Here is a 24,191-nt window from a genome sequence, read left to right on the forward strand (position 1 = left end):
ACAAGATGCTGTAGAGATTCCTATTAAAAATATACATGGGTTCAAAAACCAATTAGATAAATCCACAGACTAGAAATCAAGCTCAGGATATTAAGCACAAAGATCCATGTGGATATTCTTCAGCTGAGAAAGTCTCAAAGCTGTAGATTGCCAGAAGAGTTACAGTTGTACACAAGGAAAGTTTCATTTTGCACTTTTGCCTGATCTTGAACATTCCTCAGTATCCTCTAATAGCAACTATCAGAACAGAATATAGACTGGATGGATTTTTGGCCTAAACCAGTAAAGCCATTCTTATGTTAAGGTAATGCTGTTGAAAAAATACAGATAAAAAATAGGCAGACCTCATCTGGGGAAATGTTAACAGGAATGTTGTGAAAGAGATGAGATGCATTTATTCTGCTGTGCTCCACAGTGGTAAATCAGCCAAGCTCAGGCTTGTGTCCCGTTTTGGTTATCACATTTTAAGAAGGATGTAAGCAAATTGGACAGTCTAGAAAAGAGTGGAGTGACAGGATTATGAAAGGTTTGAAAAACACGACCTATCAGAAAGAAAAGACAAATGTGGGACATGACAGCATGTTTGATACTTAGAAGGTAAAGAGAAAGAGCGAACAACTATTTTTCACATCTGAAAGGTATAAGAGAAAAAAACCTGCAGTTCAAGAGGTGCACTGTAATTAGAAGGAAACATTTTGCATGGATAATGAACCACTCCAAACAGCTACTGAGGAAGACTGGAATCTTCTTTAGTGAAGGTATTTAAAGACAGTTTAGATAAACATTGCTCACTGTTTCAGTATGGTTTAGAAAAATTTGACTCTTAGGGATGGATAACTTGAAGTCTTCTACTGTTCTCATTCTATAACCACACACTAGACTTTTTTCTTTATTATATGTTCAGGAAAAATAAACTGATAATTTAAATTGTGCTTTTAAGATTTATATAGTTGCATTTGTAGCAATAAGGAACTATCTAATGGTTGCTCAAGAATAAAGTAGTCCCAGGACCAGAATAAAATGTGCTACGCATTTAAAAAAGTGAGGCCTCTAAGTTCAATCATGCCTTTTTTTTCTGGCAGTAAACATTATCAAAACTGCATTTGAATGTGGAGTTTCTCTCAAACTTTTTACTGAGCACACCAAACAATCCAGGTTTCGACTGTGTATCCCCAGCCTAGCTCACCAAAAAACAGCCTCAAACAATCTCCAACGTAGCCTACATCTTGAATGCAAAAACATGTATGTTGTTCCTGAGCTCCAGCCATCAAATATACAACCTCCTCACACAATGGCCACTTCAATCCATTTTTCTCACAAAATATTTTCACACTGTCCCTGTCTGAAGGGTGGCTTTTCCACTCAGTCACACTGACCTGCTTGAGAGGCAGATTGCATTGCAGCGGGCAGCGCACTTGGTACCAGACCTCCTGGGGGTAAAATGCCACTCAGATTTATACCTGCAGGGGCTATGGCACCAGTGTTGCACCCCAACATAGGGTTTGAACCACTCATCAGTGACTGTGCTCCACTGTAGAAGAGGAAAGACAACACATCAAACCCAAGTGGTACAAGTAAATCTGAGTAACTAAACTGTTGCCCTCTGTCTCATGGCAAATACATCAGTTGCTTGCTGTAAATTATGGGGCTATGGATAAAGCATCAATGCAGCTTAAAAAATAATTTTGCCTACAGAATAACATATATTTCATATTATGAGCACATACTGTTTTTTTTTTTTCCTTCTTTGATACCAACTGATAAAAATAAACCACAAGTGGTCCTTTCATTCTAGAAATATTAAAAGGTCAACAGTCTTCAAAAAGGTTGTACTATCATAAAAAGAACAGGTTTGCATTTTCTTTTTGCCCCATAGAAAAAGTCCAATTTATCAACAGTGACCAGCTGCTGAACACCACAGCTGGACAATTTGAATGTCTGATAATTGCACTGAAGCACACTATGTGTCCTACACTGGCCATCATAATTCCAGAATTTTCCTTAGTCTAAAAAGCAGTTCATGTTATACATGAACACATGTATATACTACACAATCCACTCTTGACAGCATTTATTATTTTCTTCAAAGCACAGATGAAGTTTTAAGGATCAAAGAGCATTTCACCTGAACGTTTGTTTTTTTTTAATTGACAGAAACAAATCTGTTCCCAGTTTTCATTTAGATTGGTCTGCATATGATATTCTCTTTGATTAATTAAAAAAGGTTCTCAAACTTGCAGACCAAAACCTCAGAAATCACTTAAATTGAGATAAAGCCTTAAGAAATGAACTTATATGATTCCAAAAAGATGAAAGCCTGAATAAAGGCCTTTCTTAACAGATCTTTTCAATAATCTAACAGTAGGTGACTTCTATTTGAGAAATACAAATGGTTTCTAGTGGCTCTTCACTTTGTAATTACAAAGTGAGTGATCTTTTTTGTACTGCAGATCCTAAAATATTTCCCCTAACAGATGGTAGACAGTCCTGGACCACACCCCTCCCCACCTACCAACCAACCCCCATGGCAAATTAAGAAACCATCATAACAAAAGACTTACCACACAGAGCCCACTACATTGATGAAGTTAAGTCCTGCAGGGTTTGCCATGACCTGGGTGGAGGTTGTTCCTGTAGTAATGGATGTTACCATGGTGGAAAGAGGAATGGTCATTACAGGCAGTGCCTGGCTCAGAGACATTTGCTGCTGAGCAAATGGGGTTAACAAAGTGGGCTGAGGGGTGAAGCCTGAATCTTGGGGAGTAGGGGTGGCAGGAAGGGTAATAGGAGTTGAGCTCTGAGCATCAGGAGGGTGTGGGGTCGATGAAGGGGTGTTGGTTGGAGTAGGAGTAGATGATTTAGGAGTTCCAGACCCTGCTCATTGAGAAAAATAAAAAGTGCTAGTTTGTTATAAAAGGCCAGTCCTTTTTGTATAATAAGGTTAATGGAATCTTACTTAGCACTGACAATTTCTTCCATTTTTTAGACTGCAAGTGTTAACTTCTACATGACGTGTTACAGCACACACTCATTGTTAAGGATGCAGTATAATTACAAAGAAAATCCATTCTCCATGCTTCATTTCTCGTGGCATACACCATTTTCTATTTTCCTTTAAGGTTTCCATAATATATCATACATTAAGTTGTAATTCCATTCAGGAATAGTTAAAATAATTTCTTAGTGACCATTTTAGCCTAATTAATATTTGTCCTGAACTGTTAAACAAATAGTATCCATGTACTGCCTGCACAATAGGTTGTGTTAAAAACGTACCATGGAAAACAAGAGAGTCTGCAAGATCATGTACAATTTCAGTAATCATGGGGCTGATCTAAATTGCATCAGATAGTCAAACTGCCATTTTCCAAGTACTGACCAAATAAAAAGCAACTATCTAATATTTAAGAACCAGAGGATAATACTGCATCTTTAAAAGCTACTGCGTGATTCCCTCTGCTTAAATGGAGCACATACGGCTGTATTTGTTGTGGATGCAGTAGGCAAACTGTATCAACACAAAAAGAAAAACAAAACAAAACCCCCCAAAAGCTCGAGCTGATTTTTTTTTGTTTGTTTCCTTTTTTTTTTTTAGCTTTCATGTCCTGCAGAAAGAAAGGAAATAAATATGAATGGTGACCACAGCCTTAAAGTAACTGTGTGCAGCAGATTTACACAATTCATAATACTAACATAAAACCAGACTCAGTATTTTAGAAGAAAACTTTTTTAAGTTTTCATTTTTATCTTGTGCAAAACAAGAAGGCGGAAGAGTTACACCTTTTGAGCTACCCAGATTTTAAATTATTTAATGCAAAAAGTGTATTATAATACCATGCAGGATACTGGATTGTGCAGTATACAATTATTCATAAAAAAACTGCGAAGCTGCAGCTGTAATTTCCTCTTTGTACAGATCTGTTCACGAAATGGCTCAAGACACATACATGCTTTAGAAAACATTTATGATCTACAGCTATGATTACAATGATCCTGTCAGTGTTAACGAAAATACTTTAACTAGGACGTCACTCACTGAAATTTGTATTTTAACGCCTGAGAATATGGTGCTATCATCAGCAGCATCACCACCACACTTGCAATCAGCAATGATTTGTAAAACAGTGTAGGAGTGTTTTTAAAAAATCATCTTATCGTTTATTGTATCATCACCTCGGGACTGATCAGATTATATACATACATAGATACACAACTGCACCAGCTCCTATAACATTTAAAAAACCAGATGTTTAAATTATGTAAAGGCAAATTGATCTAACATACTGTTTTTACACTGGAGGAAAAAAAAAATCTACACTTTGGAATTTTATCTCATCACATCATCTACCAGCCTTTCATATATGAGGAGATCATGCTAATTGCATAAAATGTATTAAAACGTATACACAGAGGGTGCATACATATATATACAGAAAACGAACACAGTTACAATAAACATAAAATACATACAGTGAACAAGAGACCTGCCTAAAGCTGCACAACTTATACAATTTAGGGTACACTGTACACTTAAGTTCCATCATTCCACAGGTTAAGAAATTCATCTCAGGAAGCATTTATGCAAAAGCCTAAGATTTAATGGAGAATTTAGGTCGTGACTCACTTTGTGAAGAGCTCGCAGGAGACATGGCAGCTGGAGAGAGCATGCTAACTTGATTAAGATCCATAGATTGCTTCCGAGAAAGACCAGCAGGCTTAGAAGGAGGAGGTGGAGTTGGAGATTTTAGATGGCCACTTGACTGTTGTGAACTAAAAATACTACCTGAAAAAGCAGAATTAAAACACATTACTATTCTGTGAGCACATGTTAACTTGAATATTAGGGTACAATTTTGTAAACAACATAATTGGAAATTAAAAAAAAACAACAAACAAGCACATAAAACCCCACAAAAACCCATGCTCTTCTCACAGATAAGATGCTGGTATTTTTTTATGAAATCTTTACTAAAGGGATATCCTGTCATTTTACAACAGCAGAACATGTTCAAACACGATGTTTGAGTCAAAAAGTAATTACCTGAAGAACTACTTCCTGAACTTGAAGGTAATTTGATAGGAGGAGGTCGGTGTTTCACACCTTTCCCCAGTACTGAAGACTGAACAGAGCCTGATACACTTTCTGGCTGCTGGGAGGAAAGAGAAATTAACACAACTACAGCAATGATGAGAGCTTTCACATAGCCGACAGAAAAGACAATTCAACTGATTTGTATTAAGACTTCTCAGAACTGCAACAAAATTCCTTTCAGCCATTTCAGATGCTTATGTATTTGACAAAAAATAACCTATGATGAACTCTCTTTAAAGTCTCTGCCATCAAGAAGCAGTACAAAAGTGCTAGTAAAAAATCTAAACCGAACAAAGAAATAAGTAGAGTATCACTTTTCTCCATAATTCTGGAATTTTTTCTAGCAATTTTCACAAACATAAAACTGACAAACCCACTTGAAATAATAAAACATTTAGGTTTTACTTCAAAAATTACGTAATTTCATTCATTCATTCTGTATATACCTGCCATTTTCAAACAAGAGAGACTTAAAGAACAGGATCAGAATTCTTCATAGTGGGAGCAGAATTTCAAATAAATTCAGGCAAATTCTGAATGAAGACATATTTACCCACTGGCTTCAATGGGACCAGAACTTTGCATCCTTAAGAGGGAAGATACAGCCTTTTTGTTTTTTCTTTTATCCTAATTATCAGGTTGTCTCAACATATATATACTTCATCTACTCAAGTCTGTAGTTCTCAGTCACTCACAACAGACCCTAAATCCATAATTCCAATAGCTGACATTGTCAAAAGACTCAACAGTGAAACACATTCACAGTTACAGTCTATGTGTTTTTACCTTGTAACATCTCCATAAATGAAAGTAATGTTTAAACAAACATACAGTTTGCAAACTGCTAAAACTAGGAAATGAGGCTGGCAATATAGTGAGTGAAATATTTCAGTACTTGGAGCCTCAATTAAATGTACATGAGCCAAGAAATCAGATCATTGTGCAGAATCACCCTTTTTGGTGAGCTTAACTTCCACTGATTCTCAGTAATAAGAGACAGTCCCTCTACATGTTTCTAATTGCTTGCTCATAAAAAAGAATCTTCCGAGGAAAATTCTGAGAACTACCTTTCTGTTATTCTATTAAAATCTGCTTTCCTGATTTTGAAAATAAAGACCAATGCCATTCCAGTGGTGACTAGATCATTAAACACAGTAACCTGAGGAACTCTCTTCCAGCTTTTGGTGAGAGCTTGGACAGGCAGACAAGTTGACTTTGGCAAGTACCCTTCCACCCCATTCACTGTATGATTTGAATGTATATATACACACATACACGTACACGTCTGTATGTGTGCACACACACACATTCACATCCCTTTCTGCAACTGCTGGCCTCGGAATGCTGCTGGTCTGCCTGACACCAGGAACTACCTCCTTCAGAAAAACATTGCTGGAGTTTGTAAGTATGTATTCAGGGGGAAGATGTCACAAAGGAAATACCCCAGGGGACAGAAATCATATTTACTAGCTGGAGCATAACATACACGCCACTGCAAAGGCAAAGGCAGCAAGTAAAACAAGACAATACTAATAGGCAGGAAAATTTGGGAACACAAGAATTTATACTGGAAAAGTAGAAATGCATCTGCATGTAAACATACACACTTTAAAGTCGTTGGCGTTTGTGTTTTGGAGGTTTTTTGGTGTTTTTTTTATATGTTCGAGGTTTTTTTGCCTTTGGCTTTTTGTTTCTTTTTTTTTTATATATTGTTTTTTGTTTTTGTTTTATTTAAGTTTTCCTCTTCAAATTGAAGAGAAAATAATTTGAATTTCTAAAGGTAAAAGAAGTTCAGCTACTCCATCTGCTTCTGTGTTTACTGACCTGCAAAACAAGACACACAGCTGAATTTTACTATACTGCCCTATGAAAGGTTCACCTGAACAGGGGAAAATGCTAAAACAAAACTTTGGAGCTAACTACATGATACACAGCCAACCCCAACCCCTCAAAACAGCTAAAACATTTGAACATTGAAAACATAAATGCTTTCCACCTATTTTTCCAATATACTCACATGGAATGATCATGACCATAATGCATTTAAAAATTCATTCAAGATGACATTTTTGGGTTATTTTACTGTTAAATGTGGATAGCAAAAATTATTCTAATAATTCAATAATTTAAGTGCAAATAAAATAAAATAAATGTGTAGCTTGAAAAAAAACTCACTTCCATTTCCTTCCCTGGAGAAAGATGACTGACTGATCCACTTGAATTATGAAACATCTTCACAGTACATTTAGCTTCATTTTGCACTAACTCCTGGTACTGGTTCACCACCCTGAAACAAACAATGAGGACATCAAGATTAACAACTTTGAACTTCCAAAGCAGATCCTTACAGATAAAGACAAAATTGTATATGCTATAGTCATATATTTTATATATTACGTATGCATATCTCTAGATAACATAGAGATGTGCATATATAAACCATATTTTACCTCTTTGTATCTTTCTACATTACATTCCTGGGCTCTTAGATTTATTCCATTTTTACTTTTAATCTCTTTTTTTTTCTAATGCAAAACACAGTGTGAGAAACACACTTTTGGAGGAATATGGAAAAGAATAGAATAGTTCCATTCCCATAAGCAACTGCAGATCTTTGAGATGTTAAGTCAATGGGGATCCCATTCCCCCTTCTTTACAGGTCCAGAATCTTTTATAAAAAGTGTCTCTTCTGGTTATGCTGCCTGTGAAACAGTCAACCTTCCTTCAGCTTGAGGTCTTGTGTTCAGATGAGGAGTCTAAATGCAAGGGCAGAACAATCACTCCTCTGTGAGCATTATTACAGATATTTGATAAAGCATCAGGCAAACAAGTTTAAAACACTGTTTTATCAAACTGGATCAAATACTACTACATCTCTACTAATCTAAGATAACCAAGTTGAAGGAATACTGTTTCACAAAGATGAGTGGAATATACAAAATGACCTTGAAGTATAAAGCTGAAGTACTGTGGTCACTTACATTCTATCAGACTGGATCTCAGTGAAAACCTGCTGGAATATTTCCATTATCTCACACCTAAATGTGATGAAATACTCTTAATCTGCTACAGCTCTGCTTCTGTCATATGCTGTTACCTGACTAATGCAGACATAAGCAAGGGCCCTGACACACACGATAGAGGAAAGGGGGCAGTGCACTTTTTTAGCAAGTAGATTTTAGACTGACTTAAAATTGGTGGAATCAGGGTAGCAAAACACCATGTACTCAAAAAGGCGGTCCTGCACTCCTCTACTGTTTCTTCTTGTCCTTGTCCCTGAAACCCTGTTCCTTATTCTGATGAAAGGACTTGTGCAAACCCAGTGACAAACATGATCAGAAAATCAATCCCAGTTAAAACTAGGCTCTTGTAATATTGTTGTTTTACTTTTCAGCCAGCCAATCTCCCCAGTTCAGCTTACAGAACAAGCAGCCAAAGTATCAGCACAATGGAGGCAGGAGAGAATATAAGCAAAGAGTTTCTTGATCAAAATTACCTATTTAAAAAAAGAATATTATTATCGATTTTTGATCAAATCAAAGACTCATTTCCCTGCCAGGCACAAAAGGGTGCGTGGAGATAAGAGCTATGGCATGTACATCAGCCAGAGATATCCTTTGGAGGCACAAAACTACAACTGGTTCTGACAGAGGTTGCTTTTTAAAAGTTCTGTGCTTATACACAGAGGCAATCTAATGTGATATATGCTAACAAACACTTACAAACCACTTATTTTGTTGCCTCAGTTATCTCTGAATTGCTAGTCCTACCCATTCTACAACGAAAACGTAGTGAAAAACTTGCTTTATTACTTGCTTCTCTAGGGAAGCTGAACCAAGACATGCACAATACACAAAACTATGGTGTATAAACCTTAAATCCTAGATTACAGTTCAAATGAACCATTTTGATGATTGCTAATTTACCATACCAAATGTCAGGATGAAATTACTGCCAAGTGCTCTCAGAGTTCAGGTGTACTCACGTATTTGATGTCCTATATTCTTCCTTGCTTGTTAAACACAGGAAATACACACTATTCTACTTCTTGATATGATGACTAATTCCTCTTTATTTCTCCTCATTTGTTCTGCATCTGTTTCCATAACCATAGCAAGGGCAGTCATAACTGCCAAAAAGGAACAAAATTTATTATTTGTCATCAAGCCAAATATATGTACAAACTGTATTAATTTACCTTTCAGCATCAGTCTTCGAACCAATAAGGAACCTAAAATGTAAAGTACATTTTCAATCATGAATTGGGCTAAAACAATATATTTTTATAATCACAAAGCTTCAAATAAATTGCAGTGGTGTGTTTTTTAATATCTGCTCAAAATACAAATGATAACGTATCCATTCAATGGACTGAGTATCATTCAGTATTTGAAATACACACCTGACTTCCTAACTATATACACAATATACACACATGATCTTATATGGTCTCCTCTGACAGTAAATTCCCTACAAAAGGCAGAAGTTTTGGATTTTATATAAAAAAAATAAATGGAAGTGAGTAACTGCTACAGAATTATTAGTGTAAAAAGTTCAAAGGAAAAGTTATGTATAAATCAACACCATACCAGTACACTTAGACTGAAATACAAGTGTGCTGAGGGGAGGTCAAAAACAGCCCTATGCATAAGATTTTAACAAACACTGAGTTTCCATTGTTTGATTTCACTTATGCCAATTCCAATTCTCCGTGATTTTCCAGACCTCCTAAACAAGTATCTCTCCTTTGCTTAACATGGCTTGCAAACTTATTATTATGTTTTTAACTTTACAGAACTTTCTCCAGCTCCAACAAAAATATTTACTTTTTATTTACCTTCTTCTTTACTACTTATTTACCTTTCATTTCATATGACAGTTTGCCAAGGACAAGTTATCCAAGGTTTGATGAACTTTAATTGTGAGTATCTTAGCAATGATTTCCAAAACCCTCCAGGCATATAATACATCTAAATTCATTTGATTCCCAGCCTTATGACACAACTCTTAAGCAGCACTGTTGTTCCAGGAAGATTGGTACTAAGCATGCGTGCTGGTTTTGGCTGGGCTAGAGTTAATTTTCTCCATGGTAGCTAACACAGGGCTGTTTTGGATTTGTGCTAAAAACAGCTCTGGTAATACACGGGTGTTTCAGCTATTCCTAAGCAGTACCAACAAAGGTCTCCCACAAGCAAAAGGGCTGGGGGTGTACAAGAAGTGGGGAAGCAACACTGCAAAGACAGCTGACCCCAAGTGACCAAAGGAGGGATATTCAATGCCATATGGCATCATGCTCAGCATATGAAGCCAGGGCAAAAAGGAAGAGAGGGGTGGGGGAAGGATTTAGAGAGAAGGCTTCTGTCTTCCCCAGTAACCATCAGGTGTGATGGGGCCCTGCCCTCCTGGAGACAGGCAAACACCTGCCTGCCCATGGGAAGTGGTGAATGAATTCCTTGTTTTGCTTTGCTTGCACGTGTGGGTTTTCCTTGACCTATTAAACTGTCCTTAACTCACATGGTTCCTCACTTTTACCCTTGCTATTTTTTCCCCCATTCCACCAGGGAGGTCGGGGGAGGAGGCAGTGAGTGCTTGTATGGTGCTTAGTTGCCACCTGGGGGTTAAACCACAACAGTATGGAAACAAACAGTAAATAGCTCAAATCTAGGGGATAAAATATTCTTAATACTCAGAATGTTTTAGGAGTGTCATTAAAAAAGGGACAATTATTACATACTAGAAGATAAAAATAACTTTCATTAGCAGAACTAAAAGGCTTGCTCAGTCTCACTGCTCCTTGTCTTACTGAAATTTATAGGCTCTACTCTGCTGCATGGGTTCCTCCACACAAATAATCTGGTATATGTAACAAAAAGAGCAGAGAACAGAGAATATTCGTAGATCTGCAGCCAAAAGCAGCATATTCCACACAATTCAAAATTATGAAACTTCTTAGAAGCTCATGTTTTTCTTCACTTATTTAGGTCAACTGAATCTGAGAATAAACAGAATATAATCACATCTTACACTTCCATAGCATCTGGCACATTTTGAGAACAATCAAAATTCTGAGTATCACCAAAAAAGTGCAACATCTCATAGTGTCTCCACAATTTTCATGACTGGATTTGCTGGTTGGCTTTCCCCCCAGTGTATCTTTAATGTAAAATAATGTACTAATTTAACATAAAAGTACATTTGAAATATGATGGTTGCTTGTACACTTTTTGGTTTGGCTTTTTTTGGTTAAAAAATCTTAAATCAGACTTTTAGCTCTTGAGTATTTTTGTGACTGAAAATTATAAGTAATGCTTGTTTTCCTCCACCTATTGATCACAGGATAGCTTAAAAAATGACATGTAACTTACTGTGATGGAGTTAATAGGTTGTCATTTTCCTCATCACCTTTGAGTGTCTGAATTTTACCATAGTACAAGGGATTGCCAAGAGACTGAAAAATGGTCAGTTTTGTTTTTTGAAGCTGATTACCAACTTCACATTCAAACACATAATCATCCTTCATTTCCTAAAAAGACAGAATGACCTAGTAAGTCTTGAACAAGCCTTAGCCAAAACAGCAAATAAAGCAGACCAGCTCCATATGCAATGCAGAGCAAGACACATTCTATAAGTAACCCTAAAAGTAAGCAACACTCTCTAGGAAGGGGTGCATTACCTAAAATGAAAGTGATTCCAGAAGTTACATTAACAGGATGAGAGGAAAAGAGGATTTATAATATCTTCTCTTAAAAGTAAAAAGATATTGCAAACCCCAAACAATCATGTTAGACATAGAACTATAGACTGGGTAAATAGAAACAGTTTTGTATGAATCATAATTATTCAAAAAACACTGAGAGTAAAATGTTGGATCTGAACATTAAGTTCTATGGGAAAGTATTATTTTTTTCCAACAGGCAACTACAAAGATATCATGATACACTCCTGTTAATAAAGATAGTACCTTGCCTCTGAAATGATAAAAATTAATCAATTATGTGATTTAATTACATAAATAATCAATGAATTACTATTAATGTGAATTAATTAATTATTACATTAAATTACTACTTCTGATCAAGTCACATAAGCTTGTGCCAAAAATCTTAAGGTTCAACTTAAACACTGCAGAAAGTTTTTTTGTAAGAGGCATTTAATATTAATCTCTTTCAAAATTAAACATTTTGATTTCAATGAAGCTCTTTTTCATCAGCCTTTCAGTGTTTGAGATAAGAAAGCAATTTATTGTGCAGAGTTCTGCTCCATGTAAGTGATGATCCTTTCTTTAGTACAAGCTGCTTAGCCTTGTATTTCTGGAAAATCTGAGGAAATCAGACTGATCACATGCTTGCTTTACTGTAAAAAATTGCAAGGATCTCTGGTAATCTTCCCATGTCTCTGGAACACATGGAAGATTAACTGAATTGGGGGAGGGAAGATTATTCCACATTACATTGATTTTATTGAAATAAGAGGCATTTTAAGTAGAGACAGTGAAGTTTGACTAAAGGACTAAATTACTCACGTGTGCTGGCCAGACAGTTGGTTGTGAGTCATCAGACTTGATAGACTTTTCCACTTTGGCATATTTTTCCACCTTAAAGAAAATCGAGAGATCAGAAAAGAAAGAATCCCCTATGTTACCCCTATGTTTCTTCAGAGAAACTTAACCGAAGAACCTTCAGAACTTTACATTCATAGTGTTATACTGTATTTGCTATGTTAAACTTAACAGCAGAGTGACACATGGTTTCAGACTACAGATTGAAATCATTGCCTGCAATGTGGAATGGTTACGTAATTTCACAATAACAGTAATTCCTAAAGCCTCTGATTAAGTCAGGTACAACATAGTTGAAGTGAAAAGAGATTTGTTTCGTAGAAACTTACACTGCCATTTCACGTGTAATTTGTGTCCTTGCCAGCCCTATGATGTCCAAAGCTACAGTCTAGTCTAGTCTACAATTTTTAAAAAAATCTCAGTATACTAGAGAAGACTTGTGGAAAGGGGTCCTGGTTGGTGGCAAGTCAAATCTGAGCCAGCAGTGCCCTGGCAGCCAGGAGGGCCAGCCCTGTCCTGGGGTGCATCAGGCACAGCATCACGGGCTGGGCAAGGGAGGGGATTGTCCTGCTCTGCTCTGAGCTGGGGCAGCCTCACCTCCAGTGCTGGGGGCACTTCTGGGTGCCACAATGTAAGAAGGCTATAAAGCTACTAAAGAGTGTTCAGAGGAGAGCCACAAGGATGGTGAAGGGCCTTGAGGAGAAGCCACATGAGGAATGGCTGAGGTCACTTGGTCTGTTCAGTCTGGAGGAGACTGAGGAGAGACCTCACTGCAGCTACAGCTTCCTCAAGAGGGGAAGAGAGGGACAGGCACTGATCTGTGCTCTGTGGTGACAGTGACAGGACCTGAGGAAGTGGCCTGAAGTTGTGTCAGGGGAGGTTTAGGTTGGATATGAGGAAAAGTTTCTTCACCCAGAGGGTGACTGGGTGCTGGAACAGGCTCCCCAGGGAAGTGGTTACAGCACCAAGCCTGACCAAGTGCAAGAAGCATTTGGACAAGACACATGGTAAGATTTCTGGGGCTGTCCTTTCCTGCAGGACTAGGAGTTGGACCAGATGATCCTTGTAGGCTCCTTCCAACTCACAGTATTCTATGAGTCCCTTCTGTACACTAATAGCATGTGTTTTGGCAGTGCCAGAAACTAAGAATATGAATGCCCCCAAGAGTAAAATGCACACAGAGTGAACAAAAGAACTCTGAACTAGGCTTCTCTGTATAAAATTTAAAACTTTTCAAAATATTAATGTCCCATAGTATAACATATCAAAAGACAGGAATTTCTACCAAGATGAAAAGTGACTAATTTTTAAACAATCTACAAACCTCATTTGCTTTTCTGGTTTTCATACTATCAGACCACTTCAGACATGTGCTCACTGAACCCACAGAAGAACAATACTAACAATTTGTTTGTACTGACTACTTTAGCCAAACTATTCTGTTACAACTGCAATATATTACAGTGTGGCTTAATTTGTGTTTACACCTCATGGTACAGAAAAGTAATTGTAAATGTTAAAGTCACTCCCATTTTTTAAAGGTCATTCTTTGATACTGGTTACTTCTTCAACACTTCTTCATATAATATAATTTCTAATAATTGCTAATTATACATAACAATTGGTGGTCTTACATCTACTTCAGAAGGAGCAGTCAAGTAGCAAGGGTTCTGTTTCCACATATCTACGCACTGGAAGATGAAAAGCCAGAATTAATATATTAAATTCTTTAATTAAATAGTTAGAAGTATATTACATTACTTTTCAGAACACTTACATTTCCAGCTTTTGAAATTTTGAGGTCATACTGCTGGGCTGCTTTCCTCTCCTTCCTTTTCTGTAAGTAGTCAAGTAGTCTGAGCTGAGGTGGAGTTGAGTAGTGAGCTACTTCTTGCTGTCTGTTCAGAGAGGACCTTGAGTACCTTTTGAAGCACCTATGGCAAAATAACACCTAAGCTTGTAAAACCATTGACATCAAATTCTCCACTGTCCTTGTACAAAAACAAAAATATGCAGGGAACTGCTACTTACATGGAGACTAATAGGTTTTTAATTACTAATTTAAAATTGCTTTTCTGGATTACACTGTACAACTTTAAATCATGACTTCGTATTTATAAAATACACCAGTATTCTGTTCATCTGTTTCAGCACTAAGAATGGGTTTATTTTCCAAATGTCTAATTTAAGTACATCACCAAAATGAGTAATTAAGAAGTTGCCAAGCTTAAATTATTATCATAATTTCAGTTCCATCAAATGATCTTTGTCCTTCTTATGTAACTATAAGGTTATAAAGAAAGTAGCTACCTCTAGTCTTTGTTTCATGACAAACTCATGGGTTCAGTAATGCTGTTCTGGACATTAACTTAATCCCTCTTCCTATTTTGCTAGTGGAATATTTGTTGATCACCAAGTTTTAATTTCAAGGACAGCTTGATCAAATTCATTATTTATATATTTTTAGAAATTACCACTGGTTTGGCACTAGCATAGAATTTCAATGGAAATTTAATTTTAAATATTTCAGTAATTGTGACAGACCATTAATACATTTCCTTTTTACAGAGTAAATGCAACTCTTGTGGTAGAACAAACATGCTGAACAAATGTTTCAGGCTTCTGTGGAAATAAAAAAGGGCCTAACCATGCACAAAAGTGAAATAATTTCAGCATTCTGTACATAGTGCATACCACATTATTTTAAATTTTTCCAAGATTCTTATATACTTACACTTCTGTTTAGCCTGAATGTCAAACATACAAATAATTGTTTTCATTAGTTCATTCAGGATTAAACTTATATATAGCTTTATATATATCTGTTGCAATATATCTGTTTATTTTACATTACTGAGCTGCCATCTGACTCTGCTTACACAAAACCTATGCAAAAAACAAAAACAAATCCAAACTGCAATATAACTGATTATGTCATAAAGAAAATATATATACTCTTTCCTTTGATATACAAAAATAAACATACTACAGTATCTACTAGTAACTGAAATACAATATTGAGCACTTAAAATATAATTCCTTGACTGTTTCTCACACATTCCTATTTAAGTAGGTATTACATACAAGGAGCTAAATTTTCACATAAAGCATCACTTGTATTTTTCTTTGAAAACATGTTTCATACTGAAAACTACCGTTTCATGGGGCGAGTGTTCATCTTCTGCTTGTTGTACAGGAGTCTGTTTGTAGTACAGGTCACGGCTATTGAAGGATCAAGACACAAAGGCTCTGCTGTAGCCAAAATAAGTTGGCTCTCAAGTAGGAGTTTGTCCTCCTGTAATATACACAGCTATTAATAAATAGCAAAATGTGAAAACTTTCACAGTAGTCAAGTTCCTATATACCTGTGTAGGTAGACATTGCCATAGAAAAAAAAGAAAAAATATTAAGCAAATAAAAAAGCTTTTTTTTTTTTGTGTATTTATGACATCACTGCAAAGTTTTTAAACAACCTCTAACCTACCTGTGTCCATTTGTGGTTGTCACTTGTTATAGAATGCACATCGCAAATTAAAGTCTGAGGAAAAAGACATAATGGCAATTAGCTTTCAATTGAATAACAGGATTTCTTAATATATGTTCAATAACACAATGCCTAATGCATATCCAGTCTAGGAACTACTGTAACACTGAGAAATTACTTAAGGCTCCTCTTTACCTGCATTGTAGGTCGCAAAAGAATGTGCTTGCTTTGGTACGTTGGAGATTTCATGTTACCAGACTGCCTATAGTCACGTATTTCTGCTATGACACATCCACAATGGAAAATATTAACCTGGTTGAAAGAAGAACACCAGCTTTTAAATGAACAAACATTTAATAATCTTTCCCCGCTTCTACAAAGAAGTTTGTTATATAACATATAAAACTCAGTGAAACTAGGAATAAAACTCACTACTAAGTTTTTCAGACCAGTGGTCTTTCCTGTGTACATAGACAGGTTTGTTATGCACACCTAAAACACAAGCTTCAAATGCAGTGTTTTCATATGCCAGCAATGCAGTTGTAAGAAATTCCCACACCAAACATTCCATAATGACAAAGAACAAAGGAAATTTTGCTAGAGCAGAGCTGAAGATGTTTTACAGCCTTAATCATGGCTGTGAAACATCTCTCCTTTATCTCCTTCTCCTTAGTAGTAAGTACTTTCTTTTCCTATATATTAATCAAATATTTATTTGGGGCATTCAATACTACAGTTTCATATGCACAAGTGTCATACACTTAAAACCACCTACGTGAAGCACTCAAAAAAATCAGGGTCTATCTGGGTACAATACGCAAGTTCTTTTTGAAAACAAAAGTTTCAAACCTGAGATTTTTCCAAAAGATCAACTAGAATAGGTGGTAGTTCCTCTGCATCCAAGTATTCAAGCAGCTCTCCTTCCTCATAAGGCAGACGAATGGTCTCAGAATCTGAATTTAAACAAAAGCACATTACCTTTGTGTTTCAAGTTCAAACCTTACGAAATCTAAAAAAATCTTGCCACAGGGAAAAGTAGGGTTGGCAGAAACCTAGCCACATATACCATTTTTTTGCATTCTATTAATTTTTACATCCATTTCTGTTCTTAAGAGTTTTAGTTTGTTCTTACTGTGCTAGCTTCTGCTCACAGGTGACATAATGTATGCTCTTATTGCATATGACAGTACAAATGGCATGCCACCAAAATCCCACCAAACTGGAACACAAATGCCTCTAGACAGATCTGGACGTGGGAAGCAGTGAAAGAAACAATGTGACAGAAGGAACATGAAGTGAGAGAAACTTGGATATACAGTTCCAGAAACCAAGAGGAAATAAGAGACTGGAAGGCTATAAAAAAAATATACCTATCTACAGATTTCCTCTATAGATAAACAGCTCAGAGCTTTATGTAAATTTTTTGTTCAAATACAGTTGGTTGTTCTCCCACCCCCCACCGGAATTACGCTGGAAGCAAAACAGTTAAATGTAAACAACAACATAACCTAAAAATTCATATAATAATAAAAATTTATATAGCATTCTGAGTATTTTTAAAAATTAAAGAGAAAAATATTACCTGAACCATTTTTTCCCCTGAGCATCAGTGAATAACCCTCATTTCCTGGATAGAGGTTTACCACCAGACATGACAACGTCTCCTGCATAACCAGTTTCTCAAGTAAGTTCACATTTCTTCTCAGCTTCTGCTTTAAAAGCAAACACTGCTCATGAACATGATACTATGAAATTATTAGCAGAAATAAAAACAATTGCTAGAATGTGACTTAGATTAATGACAAATTATACATCTAAACAAACCCAGTTAAATTTAATTGTACTGTATTCAACAGAGTAAACATATTATGTATTATCACATGTTCTTATAAACACAGATTTTTGTAAAAAAATCACATTCATTTAAATTATAAACACTAGAACTGAAGTCCACAGACAACAGAGTTAATAAGAATAACCTTATGCTAAAATGTTGCAAATCTACAGTGCACCATTATTTGTATCATTTCTACGAACATCATCAATCCAGTACAACTTGTCTGATAACAAAAAAATATTTAGTACTTTCAGATATTCGTAACAGAAGGCAGTATTTCTCTTCAGGATTACAATAATGAATTGGAGCATTTGGAAGCTTTCTTAATTGCATTTTCTTGTCTTTATTTGCTGAAATCTGATCCAGCATCCACAGAGACTTTATTTAACTGTAAAACTATCTTTTTTATGTATAACAGATTTTTATAATTACTTGGAGTGTTTCAGAGACCACATAAACATCCTAAAAACTGAAACATTTGAAATCCCCTTAGAACTTAAGACAATGAATTCTAAACCTCAGCTAATTTTACAGTCTCTGGTTGGAGGCCATATTTCATCTCTGAATACCAGCTCTGGGTACAACCATAAATTGGGAGCTAACCCAAGTACTCATTTGTCTTCTCATTCATTTTACTTCCTTGAAAGCAGCAATACAGCAGACTCCACAGCTTTTTCTTCTTGCTCAATCTGACATTCAGAGTTTAACAAAGTAATCTGTGCCTTTTACACCTTATATTTAGCACTGATAAGCCTGTTTAAATCTCTTTGCTAACACTACGACAGTTTTTCACAAAACTTCTTAGTTTACCAGGAACTGAAGAAATAAATTTGAATTTACAACCAAATCACAAGGTCTGAAAAATGGCAGTCCCAGTCTTCCCATGGCAGTCACACTAAGCAATTGATTGTGAAACTGTAATAATGATAATGTCAGTGCACGTGGCATTGACACTGGCCCTGAGCTTGAACACAAGTGCCTTTTAGTGACCCAGGATTAAGACAGAATGAACAGCTCGCTCAAGCCAGTCTAGGCCTTACTATTCACATTATGTAGTCTTAACTTTAGGTAACTACTACAGTAAGAAGGGTTTATACTTCATTTAACAAAAAAGTCAAGTGGAATTAAAAACAAAGTATTTTCTCAACCTGCCTGTTTAAACAGAAATTAAAAGCTTCTCAGCAATTTCCACTTACCTTTATCTCAGGCTCTTTTTCACATTCTTCAATATATAAATCATAAAGTTTTTGAAATACAGATTTTCTGAAATTAGAAAGATTCAACATGTAACCAAAACTGAATCAAAGAAATGCTGTTAAAAAACTAAATACTGAAACTTTCAGTACCTTCCACTGGATAAATATTTTCTTTTGGGAGGTCTCTGACGGGCACTTTCAATGATATACTGAAAGAGAAAAGTAAACAAAAAACCAACATATATTACAAAGAAATTTCATTCTAGTTACCACACAACTAAAGATCATTATCAGACAGTGTTCCACGTATACAGAAAGTAATTAACAGTTATGGAACATGACTGTTCCAAAAATGCACTAAACACAATCTGGATTATGTTACAGTCTTCTACAAGGACACAGCTCAATTTAGCTGTCAAAGACAGCATTTCATGGCTATGGCATCAGTTCCATGCAAGGTTTTGATTCCACACTCACATCTTGTAATTGCAATAGGAACTAATGCTACACTACTGTACTTAGTTACCACTGGGGAAATTAATATGGTTAACACGCTAAGGTACAACCGGGTTTATGCATACTGGCTTGACAACATTTACAAATCAAGTACTCTTCAACATGATAATTACAGGAAGTTCTCCCTTTTCCTTTTGCATTTACATTATTTTTCTCTATAGAGCTGTGCATTATAAATGCAATTCATGTACATTAAACATCGAAATGAAATAAAGAGTAAGAGAGACAGCATCCTCCTGTAAATTTGATTTATATTCTAACAAGGTTTCTCCAAATCTCCATTGTTTATAGTATTAACTATAAAGAATTTATAGTTATTTACAGCTTTGTTCAGAATTTATGTGAAGAGAGGTTCTCTCACAGGAACATGTGTTTCCCATAACAGGGTTCAAGGTAACTGCTACATCAGATGACAGCATTAAAGAACATGAATATGAAGAAGCTGTGTCTTCACTCTCACTGGGCTATCTTTAAAAATACAAACAGGATTTTACCATGTATTTCTGCCAGGTGTCTCTGTAGAGCCCTGTTTATTTCACAGCACACAGATTCACTGTTTTAAAACGGGAAAGCTCAAGTCTTGCAGTCTATCACCATTGCACTTGATGATGTTCTCAGTGCAATGGGCAAGAGACAAATACATGACAGCAATTTCAGTGAGAATTCTGCAAACGCAGTGTTACATGTATAGGTGATTACACACATCTATATTTACATAACGTGGTATTCTATGCCTTTCCAGAAGAAGTAAAAAATAGCTGCTGTATTTTTATAACTCTGAGACCAATAAATTATGTGCAAACAAGTAATTTAGCTGCTTCTTACCTCAGCACGATCCAATGCCAGTTCTAAAGCTTGTTGCTGCAAAAATGACAAAGGGTTTTTTAGAAATTGCATTACGTTTTTTAACAACCCCATACGTTGAAAACACCCCAACAACCCTACTACTACTGAAACAAATTTATAATTAGAAGGTGGGTGCAAAAATTCTTTGGCACATAAACTTAGCTAAAACCTCACGTAACTGCATCCCAAGGCTTAGCTAAATTATGAAGCCTTAGAACAATGAAAGGCAATTAGAATTAAAAGTAGGAATGGAAATTGCACCTAATAAAAGCAATAACAAATACTAACCAAAACAATTAGAGATGACAACTAGAAAACCAGATCTTCTTTATTAAACTGGTCACTAACTCAACAGAAATGATAGGCCAAAATCATTCTGAACGGATGCACAGGAAGAAAACATTTATCTTTTAGATGCCAGTGCTCAAGTGCAGCTATTTTTCACAAAATGGAAACAAGGATCTTGTGCTCAGAACATTACTTCTGCACATAATACAATTTAAGAAGTGCTCTCTATGACTTACTGTTAGGTGGCTAGGAAACAAAAACTAGCTTCCACTACAGACTTCCTCCAAGGCAGGATAAAAGTCTGCCCAACTCTACAAAACACAACAAAATCTACAAAAGCTTCTCAATATCCCATAGCATGGTATACTCAATACCGATTATTTCAATTAATTTAGGTCCTTTGGAATGTCTTTTACTTCAGTACACCTGCAGCTGATACACCTTTATTTCAAAAAGAGCCCACAACTTGGCAGATCAGAATTATGAGTTCCTGGACTAAAATTTGACAAGTATTTCAAACCAGAATAAACAAGCACATGCCAAAAAACCCAAGAAGTCTTCCTTGGCTGCTAATGTTCCTTCTCTGGCACTCACTTAAGCTCTGACCTCTGTGCAGGAATAATGTGCAGTTGCTAAATGAACCAGACAATGAAACTGATTTGGGCAGGGAAGGAAAAGAGAACACTACTAAGAACCAAAGTGTTCTAGGAGAATGCCATGAGCTTGATTCATATCCATGTAAGTGCAGAGAAGCAATGCATTCACTTCAGTGGCAGCTGGATAAAGTCCTTAGGAATGTACTCGTGACAAGCTCTAATATTCAGTGAAGCTTAGGAACATTTGAAATAGGAACCTCTTCCCAAATATGTATTTGTCCTACTCCCTCAGTTTAAACCATCCTAAAAGCAAACACCTCTACTGGAGCCTCAAGCACCAGAAGACACACGAGCCATGTCCAATCCAAGGTAGCACCAGTTATTACATACCTAATATTTTATCAGACTAGAATCCAGTGAAAAGAACCATACTGCACAACAACAAAAGAACAACAAAGAAATATACACCAAAAACACTCATATAATGTACCTAAAACAGAATTTCTTACCTGTTCATGAAAATCCCCTCACCCACTTACCGTGCTATTGTGTGGTAGAACCTGCCACGACAGAACATTTTAATTTTCAAGTGTCTAGGTGCTTTTATGAAAACATCAAATACTGATGCCTTCTATACAAGTTGATATATCTAATAGATACATCTACAATGCCTATGTCTACATATGACTTAAAATATTCAATTCACTGACTGTTTAACCTTAGGTAAAAATCCATGGCAATATTAGCCTCTGTGAATACGAGACTACTATGCAGAAGCAGGATTTATATGCACCCACTCCTGACTGAAAACACACCACTAGCTTGACATAGCAATTCTTATGCTGCATCGAGTAAGTGCTTAGAAGCATTTACAGCCTATGAAGGAAGACACTCCTAAAAAAGGAAATATCAGAATTCAGCAGTGACAAGCAAAACAATTTTTTAAAAGAAAATGTCAAATATTAACGGCATTCTTCCCATCAGCCAGACAGCTAGCAGACTAGAGCAAAAAGATCTGAAAATATATGATCTAAGTCCTAACTTACCATTGTAGTTGAAGCCATGTGGCGAAATGGCAAAAGAAGTACTTAAGGAGTTTCGTGTAACAGGCAAAGAATCATATTTGATGGTCAGACTTGGGGTACTGAAAACAAAAAAATTCAAGGAGAAAAAAATACCACTGAGAAACAAAACGGCTATTTCGTTTAAATAACACTGAGAAACTAGATGGCTATTTTATTTAAATACAACATTTCTGGTGGTTAACTGTACTTAAATCTCATTTGCAAAGTTTCCTTTCCTCCAAGAGCAGGAACAAGCGTTCCATTCCCTGCTAGTGCAGAGGTTCTCACTCCAATGACTACTACTACTTTACACATTGTACATTAGTTCTATTCAACAGTAAAGCAATAAGCATGTAAATGTACATATACTGTTCTCTACTGCAGCAGTCTACTACAGCATCGCAAATGTCACATCCTCAGATGCACAGGAGGCTAAAACACTTAATGAAAAGCTGAGTGTTTAGCACACCGCATCAGCTCTTTTGTCCTGCTTTTGAGAAGGTGCTATTCCAAAGCCAACACCTCCACTAGAGGTGTCTTCCAGCACTGTTTGGTTTAAAACTGACTCGCAGCAAGCTGTCAATCAAGAAATGAAAAAAATTTGCTGCCACCGCCTTCGTGGACCCGCCGGGGCGGAGAGCGAGCGGCGCAGCCACCGACAGCAGCAGGCGGCCGGGAAGGGAAGGGAAGGGAAGGGAAGGGAAGGGAAGGGAAGGGAAGGGAAGGGAAGGGAAGGGAAGGGAAGGGAAGGGAAGGGAAGGGAAGGGAAGGGAAGGGAAGGGAAGGGAAGGGAAGGGAAGGGAAGGGAAGAGCTGGCCCAAGCCAAGGGCGCAGGCCGGGCCCCGCCCGCTTCCCGCCCGGTCCTGGTCCCGGTCCCAGCCCCGGCCCCGTCTACCGTCCCGGCGCTCCCTCCCTGGCTCTGTGTGACCCCCCCGTGCCCGCCGAGCGCCGGTACCTGGCGGCCTCTCCCGCGGACCCCCGTACCGCGGCCCCGCCGCCCGGCCGCTTCCGCCCCGCCGCTTCCGAGCCGCCGCTTCCGAGCCGCACCCGGAAGGGGCGGGCAGGGCGCCCTGGAGAGCGGGCGGGGAGCGGCGGGGCCGCGGTACGGGGCGGCGGGGTGGGTGCCTGCGGGACGGGGTTAGCTCTTCGTTTTACGGAGCCTGGGCTGCGCTGCAAGTCGCAGCTCTGATGCCCTTGTGAAGATTAGGTTAGGCTTCCGTGTGCCTTAGGGATACCGTAAGGATATTTGAAGGGGTTTGGTAAGTCCGTCTGGCCCTGCACAGGACCGTCCCCAAGAGTCACACCGTGTGTGAGAGCAGTGTGCAAACACTTCTTAAGCTCTGTCAAGCTTGGTGCTGTAATCACTTCCCTGGGGAGCCCGGGGCCCATGGAGCTGTAAGCATCCCTACTCAAGCTCTGCCAGGCACATCTACACCACTCACTGTACATATGTCCCTGGGCACAGCACTTTTATGACTTGTGCCGTGTTTTCCCCAGACCTTTCTAGCACTTCGGTTGAGCTGTAATTTATTTGTTCACAGCAATGAGCAAACATGATACCCTGTGGTCCAGCAGCCGGTCCTATAGGAAAAACCACACCTACTCTTCAATGTCTTTGTTAACCTTGTGGTACTGACATGTCCCAGCAAGGGGTGACTTGAAAACTCAAGCAAATGTAGGCACTGGGACCTCCAGGTAGCTCTGGATAGAGTGA

At 37.4% G+C, this 24,191-nt stretch overlaps 1 protein-coding gene across 3 annotated transcripts in view; it reads right to left on the minus strand.

The window, feature by feature from the left end:
* The window catches only part of SUPT20H (SPT20 homolog, SAGA complex component), a 29,685-nt gene extending 6,166 nt beyond the window's left edge, over window positions 1-23,519 (minus strand). The window contains exons 1-20 of one of the 3 annotated variants that reach the window (XM_062487646.1): window positions 23,433-23,519; window positions 22,460-22,557; window positions 20,509-20,544; window positions 19,318-19,376; window positions 19,168-19,234; window positions 17,717-17,843; window positions 16,984-17,087; window positions 16,330-16,446; window positions 16,135-16,188; window positions 15,806-15,945; window positions 14,428-14,584; window positions 14,285-14,341; window positions 12,615-12,686; window positions 11,458-11,615; window positions 9,291-9,323; window positions 7,268-7,379; window positions 5,042-5,147; window positions 4,625-4,783; window positions 2,562-2,631; window positions 1,377-1,531 (exon numbers count right to left, since the gene is read on the minus strand). In XM_062487646.1, coding sequence (XP_062343630.1) covers window positions 1,377-1,531; window positions 2,562-2,631; window positions 4,625-4,783; window positions 5,042-5,147; window positions 7,268-7,379; window positions 9,291-9,323; window positions 11,458-11,615; window positions 12,615-12,686; window positions 14,285-14,341; window positions 14,428-14,584; window positions 15,806-15,945; window positions 16,135-16,188; window positions 16,330-16,446; window positions 16,984-17,087; window positions 17,717-17,843; window positions 19,168-19,234; window positions 19,318-19,376; window positions 20,509-20,544; window positions 22,460-22,477 — 1,801 coding nt within the window. In that variant the 5' untranslated portion in view covers window positions 22,478-22,557; window positions 23,433-23,519. Of the gene's footprint in view, window positions 1-1,376; window positions 1,532-2,561; window positions 2,875-4,624; window positions 4,784-5,041; window positions 5,151-7,267; window positions 7,380-9,290; window positions 9,324-11,457; window positions 11,616-12,614; window positions 12,687-14,284; window positions 14,342-14,427; window positions 14,585-15,805; window positions 15,946-16,134; window positions 16,189-16,329; window positions 16,447-16,983; window positions 17,088-17,716; window positions 17,847-19,167; window positions 19,235-19,317; window positions 19,377-20,508; window positions 20,545-22,459; window positions 22,558-23,432 lie in introns of all 3 variants that reach the window. The other 2 variants (XM_062487648.1, XM_062487645.1) reach the window with 2 other exon arrangements.
* Window positions 23,520-24,191: the final 672 nt, after the last annotated feature.

Source organism: Cinclus cinclus, chromosome 2, assembly GCF_963662255.1.
Source record: "Cinclus cinclus chromosome 2, bCinCin1.1, whole genome shotgun sequence".
Taxonomy (NCBI): Eukaryota; Metazoa; Chordata; class Aves; order Passeriformes; family Cinclidae; genus Cinclus; species Cinclus cinclus.